The 19,947-nt window shown below is 40.2% G+C and overlaps 1 protein-coding gene across 4 annotated transcripts in view; it reads right to left on the reverse strand.

The window, feature by feature from the left end:
* Positions 1-1,066: 1,066 nt before the first annotated feature.
* drd2l (dopamine receptor D2 like) overlaps positions 1,067-19,947 on the reverse strand; it is a 28,651-nt gene continuing 9,770 nt past the window's right edge. For 3 of the 4 annotated variants that reach the window (XM_088084250.1, XM_088084248.1, XM_042490133.2), the window contains 7 exons: positions 19,125-19,523; positions 17,344-17,453; positions 13,018-13,154; positions 8,776-8,993; positions 7,538-7,621; positions 6,981-7,335; positions 1,067-5,837 (listed from right to left, as the gene is read on the reverse strand). In XM_088084250.1, the coding sequence (XP_087940376.1) occupies positions 5,641-5,837; positions 6,981-7,335; positions 7,538-7,621; positions 8,776-8,993; positions 13,018-13,154; positions 17,344-17,453; positions 19,125-19,496 (1,473 nt within the window). In that variant the 5' untranslated portion in view covers positions 19,497-19,523 and the 3' untranslated portion in view covers positions 1,067-5,640. Of the gene's footprint in view, positions 5,838-6,980; positions 7,405-7,537; positions 7,622-8,775; positions 8,994-13,017; positions 13,155-17,343; positions 17,454-19,124; positions 19,524-19,947 lie in introns of all 4 variants that reach the window. The other variant, XM_088084249.1, reaches the window with a different exon arrangement.

Consider the following 19,947-nt stretch of genomic DNA (forward strand, 5'->3'; position numbering starts at 1 on the left):
CTCCTCTGGTCAGAACAGGCGAGGCTGCAGCAGTCAGGTCAGTAACAGATACATGCACTCTTGTCATCGGGCGTCTATGAAATATGCATGGGGATAATTGTGAGCTTGGGTCAGAGTTTAACAACAGAGGGTAATGTACACCACACCAGTGAGTTGCTCCCACTCACAAGTACTGAGGATCATAATGGCCACATGGACAGAAGCACATTCACAGAGTCGAGGAGTTGAATTTCTCATAGTTGAAAGATATGTATCCAATAATCATACTCCTATTATGAATCAGAAAAGGCGTAGTGTGTGTGTGTGTGTGTGTGTGTGTGTGTGTGTGTGTGTGTGTGCGTGCGTGCGTGCGTGCGTGCGTGCGTGCGTGCGTGCGTGCGTGCGTGTGTGGTTAAGTCCAGTCTTCTCAAGGGTATTTTGTTCGTCCTATCACGTTACTGCCTCGAACAGTGCGAGGTGCTGACTGCAACAAGGAACCCAAGTTGGAGTGTTACTCAGCATCTTCTAGGTTACACTGTTGGGTTCACTTCAAAGATCAAACATGATGGCGGAGACGTGACTCTATCACCTGAGGGCAGGTATGACACAGCATCTGCAGTGGAGTAAACATGATGGAAAATACATTTTATAAAACAAATAAAAATGAATGAATGCTACTCATAAAATTAAACAGTAACGGGGGAAAAATAAACAAAAAAGGTTAAATGAATACATTTAAAAAAAAACAAAACAAAAACAGAAACAGATTGTTAATTATATATAATGACTACAAAAACATAAGACAGAAAAAAAGGGAAAAAGTTTTTATGCTATCAGCTCTGTGAGGTTTTTAGCTGAATGCTAACATTAGCATGCTAACACAGCATACATTAATGTGCACAAAATAGTCCTTTGTTCTGAAAAAGCCAATATTCCTCCTAAGCTGTTATATAGTTAATGAAAAAGAATATCCTAGCACGGCTGGCCACCAATGTAGTCTGACGATGGTTTTGGTTTGAATTTAGGTTATGGCATTTGGTGACCAAAACTCAGTGTCAGGATGTCTGATGCCAATGTGAGTTTGACATAGAATGATGATGACAGACAACATTGATTTTTTTTATTTTCAGTTGTCTTGTAAAGAAATCAAATCAATGTCTTCCAGACAACTCGTGGCAATGTGACGCCCTTGATGTAGAATAACAACAGTATAGAGGACAAAGCCTAACATCTTTACAACATCATAATGTTAACGCCCACACATCATGAAATACTAATGTTGTTATACATTTAAAATATCGTTAACCCCATTTTCGTTTCAACCAAAATTTAACGTCTGTCCAACATAGGACACCAATGTCTTTCTGACACCATAACAACACCCGATGCCAACTGGGACTAATATTTCTGTTTACATGCAGCTGTGCATGCTTCACTATTTGTGCCCTAACAAGTCGTTTATAACGTCAAAATGAAGAAAAGTGGAGGTGCTGTAGCCACTTGTCATTTTGTGTATTTCCATGAAAACAGGATTTTTTTCAAAGTTTGCTATGAGTGGCGGACTTGTTTAACTGTGCGAACACAGACTCCCTCTTTCACTCCTTCGACCACATTCTTTAAAAGGTCGGCGTTGTGATATTTGCACATATCCAAAATGCTGCTAAGATTCAAGTTTTTGGATATGTTTAAAAATAGGTGTTTCTCCCTCTGACCAGATGTGGGCCTTTCTTGTGGGCATGCATCTCCACAGCTCAGTCTTGCCAACTGTTGGCCAGTTGGTTTGTGTACAACATATCCATGACAACGCACAGAGCCAACTGTACACAGACAAGAAGCCATTTGTCGCAAACTGCGGTAAACACCTCAGCTGAAATACACAGTCCAGTTGTGCTGTATACTTGTCAAAAGAATGCTCCTAAAGCCCAAATAATAACAGCACATATCACGTCTTGATTGGAAAATGCTAAATTCAGAAAAAGATGTAATCCGGAATATCTAAACGAAATATATTCAGAGTACTGTCATAATCAGAATAATAGTGGAATAATTGTGTGCATAACAGCTAATGTTTACATACTGATGTTTAGAAAGTATTAAATCATGTTAACCATCTTAGTTCAGCGTTTTAAAATACAGTTGCTTTGCTAAAGTAAAGGTACAGCTGATGGGAACATTATTAGTTATTTAGAACAGGTATCTGGTCCTAAATTGAAAGGGCAAAATGAAGGTTTGACCTGATGATGTCACTGGACGAAATGTAATGGGATTACCAAAGTTATGACAGTTAATCCTGGGAAGAACATGTCTATACAGAATGTCAATATATCCAATGATTGTTGAGAAATTTCACCCAAAACCCACAAATGTAAACTCATGATATCTAAAAAGGAAAAGTCAGGTAAACACCAAAGTCATTAGGGTTCATCCAGAGGGGAGCATGAATGTCTATACAGAATTTCATGGCAATCCATACAGTGGTTGTCAAGATATTTCATTACGAAAAATAAAACAGTAACAGTAAAACAACATTTTATCAGCTGTGAAAAAAAGGATGTCTAACCTACTCTGCTGTTGTGAGATGTCAAAGTTTTCTGTTAAATGTGTTTTGTTAAATGTTCTGTTTTTAGCTGTGTAAAATACCATACGTTTTCTATTTTCTTGCTGTCACAATGATTTCACCCTGGTTGCTGGAGCTGCTGTTGTATTATTTTTGTTATTTACTCAAATGTTTTTTGTGTACTACAGGGCTACATCTCTTATATAGCTACACAAACATGCTCAAGTTTCAAAAGTGTCTGAGCATTGCTGGCTTGTTGTTTATAAAATGAGCATAGAGTTGCACCCTTCCCACCTGCACATGACACTGAATGAATGAATGAATAAATAAAGCGTGCAGTGCATTTGCTCCCATATTGGTGTCAGAGTCCTTGTTTACTGCAATCAGGCTGACTGGCAACTCAAATCAATCTGAGCTCCTCAGATACACAGCTCTGCCAGCTTCCCCTGTCTTTGATAATAGTCGGAGAGGTGAGAGGAGCCTCGCATTCAAGCTCTCCACAGCAGTCCCAGAGGAGTCGCAGCATTTGCAACTTAATAACATTTGTTTTATGCTGTGCAGATAGGCCCATCGGTGGGTTTTACTGACAGGACAGCATGGTTACTGTCAGGAGCTGCAATAACAGACAGTGAACTAAACTTTTATCTTTTCCTGTGATAGTCGCACTTTATGGCATTTGAATCTTTTGGAACTGTATGACTTTACTGATCATAGTTAATACTATGATACAAGCTGTAAGTTTCCCTCAAACTTTTCGTACTTAATACCACATCATATCTCTATACCCTTAAGTCCTGCACTGGCAGATGTTACTTTTAGAGAGAGCAAGCCATCTGTTCCCACCCCCTGTATTAAATCTTTATTCTAAGCTATGATCCTTTGGTTCCAACTCATAATTAACTATCTATTCATTTCGCTTTCAGCGAAAAAACAAAAATGAAAAAACCCAACAACAACTAAAACAAATAGGCATATTTCTCCAAATCTAAAAGTAATGCTTTAGGGCCCATCATAACCACTGTTTACCTATGGTACGGTGCCATTATATTTTTCAAGCGGTTTTTAGACGTGCATAAAGGTTATATATTCCCAACTTTTCAGCACAAGGTGCTGAATGGCATCACTCAGTGTCACACTTGGCCCAGTTAACCAATCAAATCAAGTAAATATATATATTCATACTCTCTACTTCATACTACTTACATTCATTCATTATCCGTAAGCGCTCATCCTATTAGGGGTCACGGGGCTGGAGCCTATCCTAGCTGACACTGGGCGACAGACTATCACAGCACTGACACATAGAAACAGACAACCCTTCATGCTCACACTCACACCTACAGCTAATTTAGAGTCACCAATTAGCCTAACCTGCGCGAGGAAGCTGGAGAACCTGGAGAAAACCCATGCAGACACAAAAAGAGCACGAAAACGCAGAATCCCAAACCCAAAACCCTCTTGCTGTGAGACTACAATACTGCAAATTAAAAAAGGCACATAAGAACAGGTGGATGAAAACGCACTTTGTATTTTGCCTGATTGAAATTCTCTTAATTGTAATTAATAGTAATGATTTGTATTATGGTATAAACATAATTATAACAGAAGCCAAAGCAATAAACCAACTTTCTACCAATGTTCAGTGGCAGGAGGAGTTTTTAGGAAGGAATTATAAGTTGTTTGATTAAAAAAACAGATGTTTCAGGGGCCAAAGAACCTTTCCATGATTATCATTTCATTCTGAAAATGATTGAAATGATAAATAAACACACACACGCACATGCACGCACGCACACGCACACACACACTCACAAAAGCCTAGTATTAGACCAAAAATGCCTTCAGCAAGATTTTTCACCAGATTCATAGATGGAATGGAGGCTTTAAATAAAGCAAGACTCATTTAATCCTCAGTGTTTACATGGAGTCCTGTCTGAATACTAACGACTCAAATGTGTGCAATACCTGCTTAACTTTACATAAGTAATTTTCTCAATATCAAAATGCATGGAGAATCAGGTCCGGACATTGTGACTGGGGCTCTTAGTGGTTGTTTACTACCTCTCTGCCACTGTGAAGAGTGAGTACAATTCACATCGCAATCGTATAAATAAAGGATTTTTTACATTTCTTGTATTTTATAATGGGTTACGCTTTCATTCATGCATTGCACTCTTTTGTACTTTGCAGATATTTATTTCTATTCTACTTATTTCATTTTATTTGACTAGACATACAATCTTAACTGGACATCTTGGGTAAGGAAAGAAAATCCTTTGGGATGAATAAAGTTAGCAAAATTATCCCAAAAAAATGAAAAAAACTAGTGAAATGGTTATTTACACCACCAAATTTAACATGTATGCATACTTATGTAAAGCAAAAAATGAACACACTAGATGAAATAAAAGTCTCTGCTGATGTGCTGTGTGCCATAAAAATCAATAATGCTGTCTTGATATAACATCAGCTGGTTTTCGGAGTGTTAAGAATGATTGATCCAATAGCGTGAAAGTAAAAAAAGAAGGTTGTAGTGGATTCTTAGCTGACGGTTTTTTTTGTTTGCATCAACTTGTTCCAGCCCTCTGAGAAAAATAAGCACATGCGAACAAATAACAGGATGCTGTTTGTCAAGATTACAGTAAAATACGACAGCGAAAGTCTCACACATTGAGTATAGGAAAAACAGTCACGTGGGAAGTCTGTCAGTCTGGTTGCCGTGGAAAGATCACACATCACTTTCAGACCGTATGTACAACACAGCGAAAGTCTTCCATAATATCTCAAGCCTTATTTGTTTCTTGTAGTTGTCTTTTAATTGTCACACATTCCCTTTTAATGATCGTCTAGTAGTTTCTTTGTCTGTTTTCAGTCCTTCTGTATATGCCATGTCTTCTGTCTTCAGTCTTGTTTGAGCTGCTGGTTACATTTCCCTTGTCTTCCCAAGAAGCTTTTACCACTGAACTCACCTATCGTCCATCTATTGTCTCAACCCTCGTTCTTCCTGTGAATCAAAACTGCTGACTACTTCTTTCTCTCTCACCTCAGATCTCAAACCAACGTCAGGCTTTGTTTTTTCTTGATGGTTCTGATCTCTCCAGCTCTCAGCAGTGCAGGATCTTGATGAAGGCCTTGCGAAACTCAATGTTGAAAGTGGTGTAGATGACAGGGTTGACGGCACTGTTGAGGTATCCCAGCCAGGTGACAGCGCTGTACAGTGAGGGCGAGATACAGCAGCTCCTGCAGTGGGCCTTTAGCACATGAGTCAAGAAGAAAGGCAGCCAGCAGATGATGAACACACCTTGGAAACAGGGACAAGAAGGTGATAAGACAATAAGTGTATGCATGTTTTCTGCATGTTGTGGCCAGCCCAGTCTCTAAAAGAAATTGTTGGCATTGTGCTTTTCTGCAAACCACAAATATTTGTACATTTCATTAATGTCGCCATTTTTCCACCAGGGAAAAATTCATAAAAAACAGTTGTTTTTTTGTTTGGTTGTAATTTTTGTCTTACCAAGACATAGCTGTATGTCCTCCTGGAAAGTGTTTCTTTTTTTGTTGTTTTTTACAGTCATAGCTGTGTTTCCCTCCAGAATAGAGCAACAAAAAGCAACTGTTATTTTATCAACACAGCGTTGCATTTCCTGCCTGGATTGTGCTACGAAAAGCAATTGTTTTTTTACCAAGTCATCTCTGTGTTTCCTGCCAAGATAGTGCTTTGTTGTTTTTTTTGGTTGTTGTTTTTTTGTTACCAAGGTCGCTGCGTTTTCGGACGGGATAGTGCCACGACAATCTGTAGTTGTTTACCCAGACATCGCTGCAATTCCTGCCAGTATTGCACCACAAACAAATGGCTGTTTTTAACTGAAAGTGCTGTGTTTCCTGCCAGCATAGTTTCTGGAAAAGCAGTTGTTTTTGACTGAATATCTCTGTGGTAACTGTCGGGATAGTGCTTCAAAAAGCGGTTGTTTTTTTACTGAGACATAACTTTGTTTCCTGCTTGGAATGTGCCACCAAAACCAGGTATTTCAAGACATCAGCATTTTGCACCTTACCCCAGTAGTGGGGCAGATTGTAACAATGGAATTCTTTGCATTTGACATCAAATCAAATTAATAATAATATCAAATTCTGTGATAAAGCTGGAGAAGTTGAAAAAATTGTATTTGTATTCAAGAAATAAGGGTACTTTGGGACAAAATTTGAGAGTTCTCACACAAAAATTCAGCTCATTATAAGTGCTGTGAGAAAACGTGTTGCGATAATCCCTGTCTCCCCTATGCTTATGTTATGTATATTCAGGCAGCTTTGTGAAAACATACACACACTCACACTCACACACACACACACACACAAAGTGAGACAGACTACAAGTGTACTGAGTAAGTGAATATGGTCTGAGGATGAGAACCTCATCAATTAGTCTGTATCACTCTCAGCTCACCGAGCACAATAGCGAGCATCTGTGTTGCCTTCCGCTCCTTCTGCTGCGACAGCCGTCCTCTCACCCTCTCTTTGGTGATCCCCCATTTCTCTCTCCCTCCGCTGCGCTCCCTCCATCCCTCGCGGCCCCTCATGCCATCCTCCAGGGTGGGCGGGCGAGGCATCAGGGTCGATCGTGTCACGGTCGAGGGCAGAACCGGGGCCGGCCCAACCGAGATGGCCAGGGAGATCCTGGCCCGTCCTGAGTGGGAGGAAGTTTGGGGAGCAGGAGGAGGAGCCAGGCTCTGCTCGGTCTGCGGTAGGAATTGACCCGGCTCCACTCCGAGGGGGTGAACCACCGCCTCCTTTACCAGGGTCTGACACACAGAGAGGGAGGAAGGGGGGTGGTGAGGGAGGTAGGTGTTGGGGGACAAAAGGCGAGGATGCTTGGTTGCAAAGATGAAACAAAAGTGAAAGAATGGGACATTTATGGATGTGAGAGGGAGAGGGGACAACAGGGAGCAAGCAGAGCATCACTGCAGTGAAGAGAGAGGCTGTTTGTGTTGCTGGGAGTCTCACCACTTTCTTGCGCTGAGGGCCCCCAGTGGAGGGCCTCAGGATCAGGGTGCACAGCTTCACATCCTCTGGTTGTGTGCACTTATTCTGAAAAAGAAAAGGAGGCAGCATGCAAAATATATTCTTGGGGGGAAAAGCCCAACCGGTACTGGATTTTTGAAGTTGATGTTGATATTGATATTTGAAGAGAGAGGGGAAGAAAAACACATCCTTCTTTTTTTTGGCAAGAACACAAAAACATTTCTGATGAGGCAACAATTCAGTGAATGCGGCCCTATGTTTTCAATAATATACAATCACCTGAAAAAAGGAATCACTGTGTTTTTCTTACCTCAGACTGAGTAGTTTATATCTTCACACAGAGAGGGTCCTGTTGTTTCTACAGTGGCCCAGAATGGACAAACACTGACTCTAGATAGTCATCATGTTTTTTTTTAAATGCTTGGCACATGGAGGAAGTTTCAGTTCTGCAACCTCAAACTAGATGCCACTAAATTCTACACACTGGACCTTTAAAAGAAATTCTAATTTGCCTCATATCGTTGTTTTGGCCTCCAACCTGACCATTCATTACAAACTCAATGTGTGCAGCCAAACATTGTTCAAAACCACAGAACTCTATTTCAATTTCTAAGAGGAGATTCCAAAGTTTCCAAAAACACCTAATACGTTAAATTGGATTTTTGAAAAAATAAGCATGAAATTACACACAAGACATCTGCACTACTTCTATACCGATGCTTCTTGTTTTGCACTATAGCATCTGCTGCTGTAACAATGCAAACATCCCCGCTGTGGGACTGATAAGAGATAATCCTATTGTATCTAGACTTTTTCTATGTGATAGAATGGCGGAGTCTTGAGTGTGACTATTTCATTCAGTGTAAACATCTTACAGCCTCAACGAAGAGCTGGAACGAGCTGATACAGAATATTTAATGAGTGTGTCAGAAGTTTTTAAAATATGTATGATGGAAGACCAAACACTCAATTAAAAGCAGGCTGTGTCTGCACGGAAACTTTTTAACTATATTTTTGAACATGAAAGTAATGGACGTCAGCTCAACTTTTTTTTTGCGATATTATCAAAGTTGGTGCGAGTCTGTGGGTCAACATCTATCAATGCCAAAAATTGCTGGAAGAGAAAAGGGAGAACGCATGCCATCTGAAACTGTCTGTAAAAATGGCTTAAAAATCATAGACAGTTGTTTTTGGTTGATGTCCGAAATATGTGACCCTACCTTCCTGTGTCGATGACCTTCTCCTGCCTCAGCCCCGCTCTGTGTGTGCAGGCTGTGTCTGCGCGGTGGGGCGGTGCGTCTGCCTCGTTTGCGCAGCACCACACAGATCTGTGCATAAACCAGCAATGTTACGATGAAGGGAACGTAGAAAGAGGCCACAGATGAGTAGACCACGAAGGCCGGATCGGCAAAGCTGCATGTGGTGCCCTCCCGGCTGGCTAAAGCAGAGGAAAAAGAGGAAAATGCAGATAAATATGGTACATAAACTGTACCAGTTGCACACTCCCTGTTTAGAAAAGCAGACGGGTGTACCACCATGGAAGCTAAACAATATACTGCTGTGGACGAGGGCAGCAACAAAATGTATTATAGCCACTTAAAAAAAGGTCTACTCAAAAAGTCCACGCTAATGGATGAGAAGTCCGTACAGTGCTTAGAAAAAAGAAAATTTAAACATATAATTCCATGGACTAGAACTGCTGCCTTGTGGTTGTATGCAGTTACAGTTTACATTCATGTCTTTGAAAACATGGATGCTTTACACTCACATCTTCCCCTGGCAGTACAAGAGGGATATACATTTAGCATAGTTTCAAGGTGGGCACATAAAATTAGTATAATTCATTATCTGACCAAATGTCTTTCCTTCTGTTACTGAGTTATGATGTGAGGTAATGGCAGGAAAAGTGCTTTTAACAGTACATCGTGTTGTCACTGCAAAGTTTTCCTTCGACCTCTTTGATATTAAATATCATAACTTCATCATTTTATCCTACTAAACATTTGTGTGAAATGTTGTCACAATTAGCCTATGAATTCTTGAGTTACACCAGAAACATGTTTTCTGGGGCTGCAGTGACCTTTGCCCACCAAATTCTAATCAGTTCATCCTTAAGCCCAAGTGAGTGTTTGCGCCAAATTTGAAGAAATTTCTTTGTGGTGTTCTTCAGACGTCGAGTTCACAAGAATGGGACAGACATCCTGAAAGCATAATGCCTCCAGCCATAAAAATGAGAAAACTTCATCTGTTAATGAAGACCATGTAAGATGCTCAAAAACAGCTGCTAAATTGACCTTGTGGTGAGATTGTTTACTCAACAATGTAAATGCTGTTATTGTGTGAGTTTCAGAAAACACATTATTGGATGCCCACACAGTCTGATCATAATAAACGCTGGCTCAGGAACTTCTGAACACCAGAAGTACCTTTTTTGTGTTGTAATCTATGAGCAGCCCATTACTGAGGAGAGTTAAAGTATCTTGCTGTGTTTGAACTCACAACTGAAGCCGTCAGCTCTCACATAACCTCTTATTTCCCACTCAAGCAGTTTGCTTTCAGCTCAATGCGAGTGCATTCCCATTAAGTCTCTCCTCACAGCTGCCTTCATTAAGGCAGAGGTTATCAGCCAGGCATCTTCACTCCTGCTCTTTATGAGACAACGACCGAATCAAGGATTATGTGTACCCACTTGTTTGCAGGGCAGACGTCACCTGTCATTACTTCGATGAGAACAACATGCGGGAGAGAAATACTGCATGGTCGGTTTATTTGTGCTAATGAATTTTCAAGTATAAAATCTGCTGACTTAGTGCATGCTAAGGACGGCTGACTGAGCAGATGCATAGGATTTGTTTTCTATCTCATCAAAGACTAATAATCAGATTCAGGGACAGATGGATGAGGATATTGCAGAGTCCATATGTGTTTATAAAAGTGTGTATGCTGCTTTATTAGAGAGTTAAATTACACCTCAGAGAACAATGACACATAGCACAATGCTGCTAAGATTTTAAAAACCAACAAAAAAACCCCCAAAAAACAGCCCTTAAGAGCTATAGACTAAACTACCCATGAAGGACCCAATCTGCCATTTCCAAATTATTTTAAATTAAAGAAAGAAACTTTTTGTGCCTTAAACTGCATTAATGTCAAACAGGCCATAGGCTCCAACCAACAGCCATCATAAATACATGCTGAAGCCAAAAATGCTTTTCCCCCCATGGGCCTCTACAGTAAAGACACCTGCAGCAACTCCATCCATCCATCTATCCATCTTCACCTGCTTATCTAGGGCTGGGTTGCGGGGCAGCAGACTCTCCCCAGCAACAATTTCCAGCTCCTCCTGGGGGACCCAAGGCATTCTCAGGTCAAATTAGATACTGGGGATGTACTGACTAGATGTTCTGGGGTCTGCTATGGGGCCTCCCACCAGGGAAAATCTGTAATGGGAGGCACCCAGGGGCCATCCTGATCAGATGCCCTAACTACCTCAACTGGTCCCTTTCAAGATACTGTAACGCCTTCGCTTGGGGCAGAAACTCTCTCCCAACCCAGAGGGAGCAATCCAACATTTACAGTCAGAGAACTATGGCCTCAGATTTGGAGGTGCTGACTCTTATCCTGGCTGCTTCACACTTTGTTGCAAACCACCCAAGTGCATGCTGGTGGAGGTCACAGTGTGATGAAGCCAACAGAACCGCATGATCTGCAGGGGGGTGAAACTCTGATGTCCACAAACCAGAACCCCTCCTCCCCCCAGCTGCACCGTGAGATCCTGTTCATGAATGTAACAAACAGAATTGGTGACAAGGGACAACCCTGGCAGAGGCCAACATCCACTGGACACATGTTTGACGTCATAGGCCTTTTCCAAATCCACGAAACACATGTAGACCACATGAGCAAACTCCCATGACCCGTCCAGCAGCGCTGCAAGGGTAAAGAGTTTGCCAACGAAGTCTGCATTGCTCCTCCTGAATCCGAGGTTCAAAAACTTTAATGGAAGTGAAATGGTGGGTCCTACAACTCATTCTTAAAATCCTTTCCCCCCTCAACAGCTCAAGCCTTGTAAATTGTGGCTATGTGGCAATTAAATAGGAATTGTTACTAAAAAGGATATTTGAGATCAGACTATTAAAACATTTCTCTGGCATTTTCTTAGACTGGTTTTAAAACTAATTCTTCACTCCTCCCACCACATGCTGAAAACTTTCTGAACAGGATAAACTGTGCCCCCAGGCGAGCATTAAATTGGGTGCGTGCAATTTTTTAAGTTGTAGTTTCTCTGGATCAGTTTTTGGCTTTTGACCACTTAAAAAGAAGCCCTCATCACAGGTTATGGGCTCCGTGTGGGCGTGAGCTGTAAAAAAAGTACATTTTTATCCTTTGAAAAGTTTCATTGTTATAACTTTTAAAGGTCTGAACAGGCAGAAGTATCCAGTATTACTCAAGGAGGTAAAATAAAACAACAATTCAAGAAAAGTCTGAAAAACACAGTGGGCCCCAGGGTCTCTGCCAGGGCATGTGTGTGCTGTGTGTTGTATGTGTACTTTAAATTTTGTTGGTTCCTGGCCGATTGCAGGAGGTCATTAAGAAACTGGAGGTATCTGGCCACTGTCTCTAGGCTGCTTAGAGCCTGCCCCATCATGGTTGTCTTTTGTGACTTCTTCTTCGTCTTCGTTGAAGTTCTTTTGCTTTTTTGTATAGTCTGTTTTTACATTACTATTTCAGTTTATCCAACGCATGTGCTTCTTTGTTTTGGCCTCAGAACAAGGCCATAAAAATAATAAACATCAGTTTCCAACAATTTCCTGCACGCTAGTTTGCTGCTTTGTATAAGCTCGGTCCACATGTTCTGTGCAGACCAGCTGTTTTGTATTATGAACATTCCTCTGTGTGTTTCCAGTTAAATAAGCTCTGTGATTGAAATGGGTTAGTATGATCAGACATTATGTCGCTCTAGCATGTGCCCACTCACTGCCATGATTTCCGTTGTCTCTAGTCTCGCATCAGACAGTTTGTGTATGTCGGTGGCCCTCGGTAGGTGTGAGATGAGTGTGTCCCTGCCTCACTGCACATATCATATTTGCTATCCTCCTGGACAGCAGGTAGTGGGTTTTTGCAACAGGCAGAATTTTGCTTAGCTCGTTTTAGCGAAGATATCGGTCAGAGGGGACTTCCTTGTTCTTCAAACATTGCTACAATCTACGGTAATGTTAGATAACTACCGACCATCAACGTAGGCCTCATTAACTGTTCCAAACAACTGTAAAGATGAGTAATACATGCAGAGTTACAAGTCCCAGTGATGTTGTACTGTATATCAGCACTCATGGAATACCTCTCAACCAATCAAATTGCTTGGTCAGAACTAACTGTTGTATGACACTGTATATTCTGGGTAGAGTTTATTGAAAAATGTGGACAATAAGTTGAGAGGAGGGATCAGATGTAGCTCTTACCTGTGTTGTTGAGCCCAAACAGCAAAGGACAAGAGATGGCAAAAGAAAGGAACCACACCACAGCAATCATCACTGCCACCCTCCTCCTGGAACTGTATCTGGTGTTGTAGAGCATCGGCATGGCCACTGCTGTGTATCTGCAACACACAGACACCCACACACCCATTAGCCCACTCACCAGACGAAACTGTTGGCACTGTATGTTTCTGCAAATCACGGATATGTTACATATTTTATTATGTCAATGTGTCCAAAGCAATGTAGTACATGAGCTGATTTTGTCATCGGAAAGTGGATGGCTTGGTACCTAGAAGAGACCAACAAATAAAACCTGTTTTTTTTTTGTCAGTGCTGCATTTCCAGCAGCTTTTTAGGCACTAAATGTGGGTGTTTTTAAATGACCTGTCAGTGTTTCCACTACGACATCGCAGCTTTCCTGCCAGGCTTGTGCAAATAAAACTAGGTATTGTAAGCCAAAACATGATCTTTTCCAAACCACAACCAAGTGGATTTTGTGTTTAAACCGAACAACACATCAACCACAGCTTTGTTAAAACCTAAGGATGTATCATCTGCATAATAACATACGAATGTAACTGTGGTTCCCACAAACTTATAATGCCAACGTTATTTTGCTGATTTCATTGTAATTTGTACAAAAAAAACCCCCAAAAGACGCATAAAGCACACATAAAACACATTAGCATGTCTTTCACTGCATTTGAACACATTTGCCAGAACAGAGTAAACACACTGACGAATCTTCAGAATTCATAATCCCATTGACATGATTACACATACACTTAATATGGACAGACAGCAGCTGTCACTGCCAGTGTCACAGCCACAAGGACACAAAACACAAACACAAAACACACGCACACGCACACGCACACACACACACACACACACACACACACACACACACACACACACACACACACACACACCTGTCAGCATGTCAAAACTAATTAGAGTCATCTGCTGTAAGGGCAGGTGTATGCAGTATCCTTCAGTGTAATGCTGCAATCCAGACAGCGAGCAGAAAGTCACGTACCCAAACTCTGAGACTCTACAGATGAAGCACAGCTTTTGAAAAGGTTCAATTCTCAGGAAGTCTATGTTGTTTCTGGGGTCAAAATCTGCAACATGTAGTCTAGACTAAGTAATGATGTTGCAGGTGCAGCATGTTAGTTTTTTTTTACCTCAGGAATATATCATCTCTGAAGAAGTCCTGAGGGAGCTGTGCAGGTATTGTGCAGGACATGTCTTTCCGGACCTTTTAAATCTAAAGGTATCAATTTGTATTTTGAAGCTGTATACAGCTACAGCATTAAAGGCCAAATACTGCATCTACAATACAGCTTTTGTACAGCAGTGCTTTAAGCTAAATACCACAATTTATTTTATTTTTTTTTATCTTGGCTGCTGTGTAGACTCTGAAATAAATATGTTATGTATAGAGAGGATCCAGACGCTGGAGTAAACTTTAAAATGTGGGTTTTGGGAAGTAATATGACTTATACAATCAAATTAAATAATTTAGAAGGAACAGGAGTTACCTGGAGGAACAATGGGGATCAATGATTGGTCGTTTCAGGATGTCTACAGGTATCTGTCACTTAAATGTAATGCTTTTTAGGATTTTTTTATGGACTGTAGCCTAAATATTGACAACAGGAAAGCTCTGCAAAAGCGAAGCAAAAACTGTGATTGACCCCTGCTGGTGGGCTGCATTGCAGGTCATAAACCCCACCCCCTCCACGTTAGTGGATGGGATCAATGTACACATCAAATAAAAACATGATTTCTGTCCTTTATGGTGGTAGTTCTTGCACGGATGTATGTTTAAGTTTTGTGCAACTGTGTGTGCTCCCTATCAATGGTGGTGCTCAGTAGTCAATTCTTGAGTGAATATTATTTCAAGAATAAAACGTAAAATCTGTATTAGATCTGTGTAAGTGTTGCCATACATCAGTCAGTCCCAATTCCTGCAATGTATTGTTTATTCATTTTTCCTTGAGGCTCTTGTTCCTTTTTCTGTTAGTTGTGTCTAATCTAGGATTCAAAAGTATAATGAAGTCACCTGTACATATTAAAGTGCCATATGTTTCTGTAGCGATCAGGTTAAATATCCTCCTTAAAAAGGTGATGTCACTGCATGGAGTGACATATAGATTACACAGGGTGACTTCACTATGCCCCTGTTTGCCCTTTACTAAAAAAAATCTGCCCTCTTTGTCTTTTTGTTCTGAGATACATTTGAAACAAGTAGAGTTTGATATTATTATTGCAACCTATCTTTTCTTCCCTGTCCTATCTGAGGAGAAGGAGAAGAATTTCTATAGTCCATTTTCTTAAGTTTCTTGTGCTCGATGTTAGACAAATGTGTTTCTTGCCAAAAAGCAATATGAATTTTCTCCTGTTTTAACTTAGCAATTACTTTGCTCCTTTTGATGGGATTGTTTATACCATGAGGAATGTGGACTTTTACACACAAGGGCTTAACTCAATTTGAAAACAAATGAGAATAAAAGATAGATAAAATACATTGGATAAAATGTTTGTGGCAAGTAAGACCTCAAAAGCAAGACTATTTAATTACTTTATTTTTATTAATATTTATGTAAATGTAAGAAATTTTAAGACTTTTTAAGGACCTGCAGGCAACCCGGGTTGTTTGACTCACACATTCACATTTCTGTCTGCCCTACTCAGCTCACTGAACACAGTCAGCCCAGAGAGCCACAGCACCATGAAAGCACATTAACTGAGAAATACTGAAGAATCTTTAAGGGAGAGGGGTAAAGGTTTGCTCAAAAAACTCCATGCTGGGTGTCGTTAATAAGGTTCTTAAAGTGGTCAAATCTAGCAAGAAAGTTTTTAAGTTGGGAATAATGATTCCTACACTACTGCTTGCATGCCTGAAACTCAGCACTACTACTACAACTAATAATAATATTAATAACAATAATAATAATAATTTAATTTATATAGCACCTTTAACAACAGGTGTTTATTAAGTGCTTTAACAGACAAGGTGAAAAAAAAGAAAAACAAAATGCAAATACAAAAGGTCAACAAGAACAACGAAAATAAAAGGAATAAAAGTGATAAAAACGGCATCACATCAGTGGGGATAGAACAAGGTAGGCAAAATTAATAAAGGAAGAGACATAAAAATGAATAAATGAATGAATGAATAAATAAAGCTGACATCACATGAAAGCAGGTCAGTAAAGGTGAGTTTTAAGAAGTGATTTAAAAGATGTCACTGATTCTGCAAGCTTTATCTCCTAAGGCAGGTCGCTCCAAAGTCAAGGGGCCTTGATGGCAAAGGCACGTTCTCCTTTAGATTTTATCCTTCAATAATTATACATTAGAAACACTAAATATGATGACTTTATTTTGATGACGTATGCTGTGAGATAAATCATGTCATTGTTTATCTGTCTGAAGGACAAACTGTAACCAGGTCAAGATAATTCACTGTATTTTATTCCTGAATCTCCTCTGCCCTGCCCCCCTTCCTTTTGCGTCGTCTGATGCTGGAGAGAGCAGGGCTCCGTTTGCAAATGCTTGAATTAAACTATCAGAAAGACAACTGTTGGCTCAGTGTTGTATTTAACAACACATTTCCAGAACAACACTTTACCGTCTACAGTTTGACTAAGCAATTAGACTTTATCTGTAATCACTGGACCAAATGACACAAGTCTAAACAGGTCCGGCCTCAGTGTGTCACTTTGTCAGAGTAATTAGGGCGCAGCTGCAGATGACCTGCCCTCTGGACGTCTAGCCACCTCCCCCTGGACCCATGAAGAGGGCATCAGGTGGAACGCCAAATCATCGAACACTGTCTCCTTGATTTCTAGAGAACAAACTTTACTGACTGCAGAGGACATTGTGAAAGACACAGTGGAAGCCTGTCATTTCCTGCTAAAAAATAAACAGATGACTGCAGCACGTGGGGCTTCTGTCCTGCTGCTCGCTGTCAGCAGGATGATGGATGCATCTCTATCTCTCTTTTATTTTATTTTTTGCAAGGCAAGTGTGTTGCAAGCCCTTCATTAAGCTCAACCTGCACCAATAAAGATCAAGGTTAGGAAAGAGTAAAGAAATTATTATTGACTCACTGTCATCTTTGTTATTCTGGTCTCTGCTTTGGATAAAAATCTCAGTGTAAATTATTTATCATCAATTAACTTTTTCTCAAATTGTAAGAAAAGAGAGAATGACGATGAGAGAGTACGTGTTAAATAAATAAAAGGAGAGAGTTAAAGAAAAGAGACATAAAACCACTAAGAGAGTTCAGGAGGAATCCACCTGTCGATGCTGATGGCACAGAGGTTGAGGATGCTGGCGGTGCACATCATGACGTCGAGGGTGAGCAGGATGTCACAGTGGATGAGGCTGAAGTGCCATTCTCCCACCACCTTCAACAAAACATACTGGCATTAACACACTTTCCCTTCACGGCCATTTTTACCCTCTGTACTTTTCAAGGACTTTTACCTCTTCACTCATTTTCGCCAATACAGTATGTTGTAATACTGGCACAGCAATGTTAATATTGAAGGGGCTGGATGACTCAGAGGTATATGATTTTTAATTCCATTTTTGTCAACTCTGTAGGCAGTAATGGTTTCATTCTGAAGTGACCCAGTTTAATGACAAGAATTTAAAAGTTTGAATTTATCTCCAATATCACAATAAAAACAGTCAAGCTGCACTTACAGTTTACATCCACATCTGTGAAAACATGGATTATTCCCACACATCCTTCTCCACCCTGTAATGACTGCAAACTTACTTTTAAACTTGATTCTAAATCATTTAAAATAATCTTATTATGCACCTCTTGTCTACAGTTTTGTTATTTGTAATGATTTTTGAAAAATGTCAATAATTAAGTAATTAGTTTTATTTTTTTTTATATCTTTCCTCTCTCAATCCATAACATTTTATATTTTATTGCTCTGTAAAGCACTTTAAATTAACCTGTTGTATGAAATGTGCTATTTGAATCAATCTGTCTCACGTTGCCTGGTAATTAGAATTTTGCACTCTGACATTTAATATTTATAGTCTATGAGACATTATTTGTAAACACCAGACTGAAGAGATTATTTTCTATGTTATTTAGTCAGCTTCTTGTACCTGCTGAAACTGCTTCAGTGATTACTGGCATTTAGGAGCCTGGAGTTGGAACAATTAGCAGCACTAATTACAACTACTTTGAACTAAATACTAAATTAGTTAATCTACAGGAAATTAATCTGCAACATTTTTGATAATGAATTATCTGCCTGTCACGCAAAATAAGACATTTCAACATGTTTTCTCAGGCTTTGGGAAAACGTGAGATACAGTGGTGGTGGATACTATATTATGGAAGGCTGCAACAAGATTGTAATAATGCACTAAAATGTTGCTGTTGTGGCTGTGTTTTAGTAATTAGAAATACATTCATCATCAGAATTACTTTGCATCTCCACCAAAAAGCCACAGCAATAAAACCACTGACAGATGAGGTGAATAACATCGATGATCTTGTTACAATGCAGTGATGGAAACCTTGGGTCCTGGCATTCATGTGGACAACTCACCCAAACACCATTGCAGACTAACAGTTAAAAGTAGTTCAGTTTACAACATATATGACAAAGACAAGCAGCAATTATTCACACTTGAGAAGCTGGAATCAAAATGATTGACATTTCTACTTAAAAATTTAATAAAATAATTAAATAATTATTAAAATAACAGCCAATTAATTTTCTGTGGACTGATTCGGCCTACTTATAAATATTAATATTATCAAAAATAATAACAGAAAATTCGCTAACAATGAAAAATGATTAGAGTTGCAGTCATGGTCAGTTACATCAATGTTGCCTAAACATCATTCACCTTGAGTTGCAAACCGAACATAGAACTATAACTGCCATCTGATATCGAATGTTTCTGCCTCTGTTTAGCTTGTGTTGCAGTGTAAACTTTTAGAGAAACAAGCACACAAACATTTTTATCCACTTTTAGTTCCCACTATTTTTTTGCTGATCACAATAAATTTCACACACAAAGTATACAAAGTGCACACACACCTCCAGGTAGACGCCCCAGGGCATGACCAGTGTGGCCAGCAGCAGGTCAGACACAGCCAGCGACACAATGAGGTAGTTGGTGGTGGTCTGTAGAGCGCGCTCCCGCGACACCGCCACGCACACAAGCACGTTACCAAACACCACGCAGAAGATCAGGAGCACCAGCAGCACTGCGTAGAAGTTGTATGGAGGAGAGGGGGCTGACGGAGAGCTGGTGCAGTTAGAGGGCGTCAGCGAGGAGGGGGAGGAGGTGGGGAAGGATATGGGGGAGTATGAAGGGTCATGGGTGACAAAGACGGAGAAATTGTGGTCTAGGGAGGAGACAGGGAAGGAGGGAGGGGAGGTTTCATCTGAGTCGTTGAGTGAAGTCATGATCTTGCACCAGTGGACATGGTCAAGCTGAAAATTGATGACACAAAGAGAAGACAGGAAAAATAATGAGTCTGGGGCCAATTATTGCCCACTGTGTACTCGATTCAGGTTTCAGCAATAGACCCAACAAAGACTGGCTTCTCAGTGTGACACCAGAGGAATATAAAAAAACAGGTTATCGTGGCACCAGGGCTGAAAACATGTCTTTGGTCTCATCTCAGAGACAGAGACAGAGAGAGAACTTAGCAGGATAGCACACTGACACAGAGATTAAAGATCTCTTAGATTTCTACAGGTTCTTTGTGGCTTGTGGGGCTCTGAAATTCTGATTGAAAATAAGCATTTCAAATTCAAAACTACTGTTTTTGTGTAAATAAAATCAATGTAACTGGTTAGAGTTACACTAGTTAAAGTTCAAAAGGAAAGTTGTTCTTCAAGCAAGGTTGGGTTG

Source organism: Plectropomus leopardus, chromosome 11 (genome assembly GCF_026936395.1).
Source record: "Plectropomus leopardus strain MGB_pleo_1.0 chromosome 11, ASM2693639v1, whole genome shotgun sequence".
NCBI lineage: Eukaryota > Metazoa > Chordata > Actinopteri > Perciformes > Serranidae > Plectropomus > Plectropomus leopardus.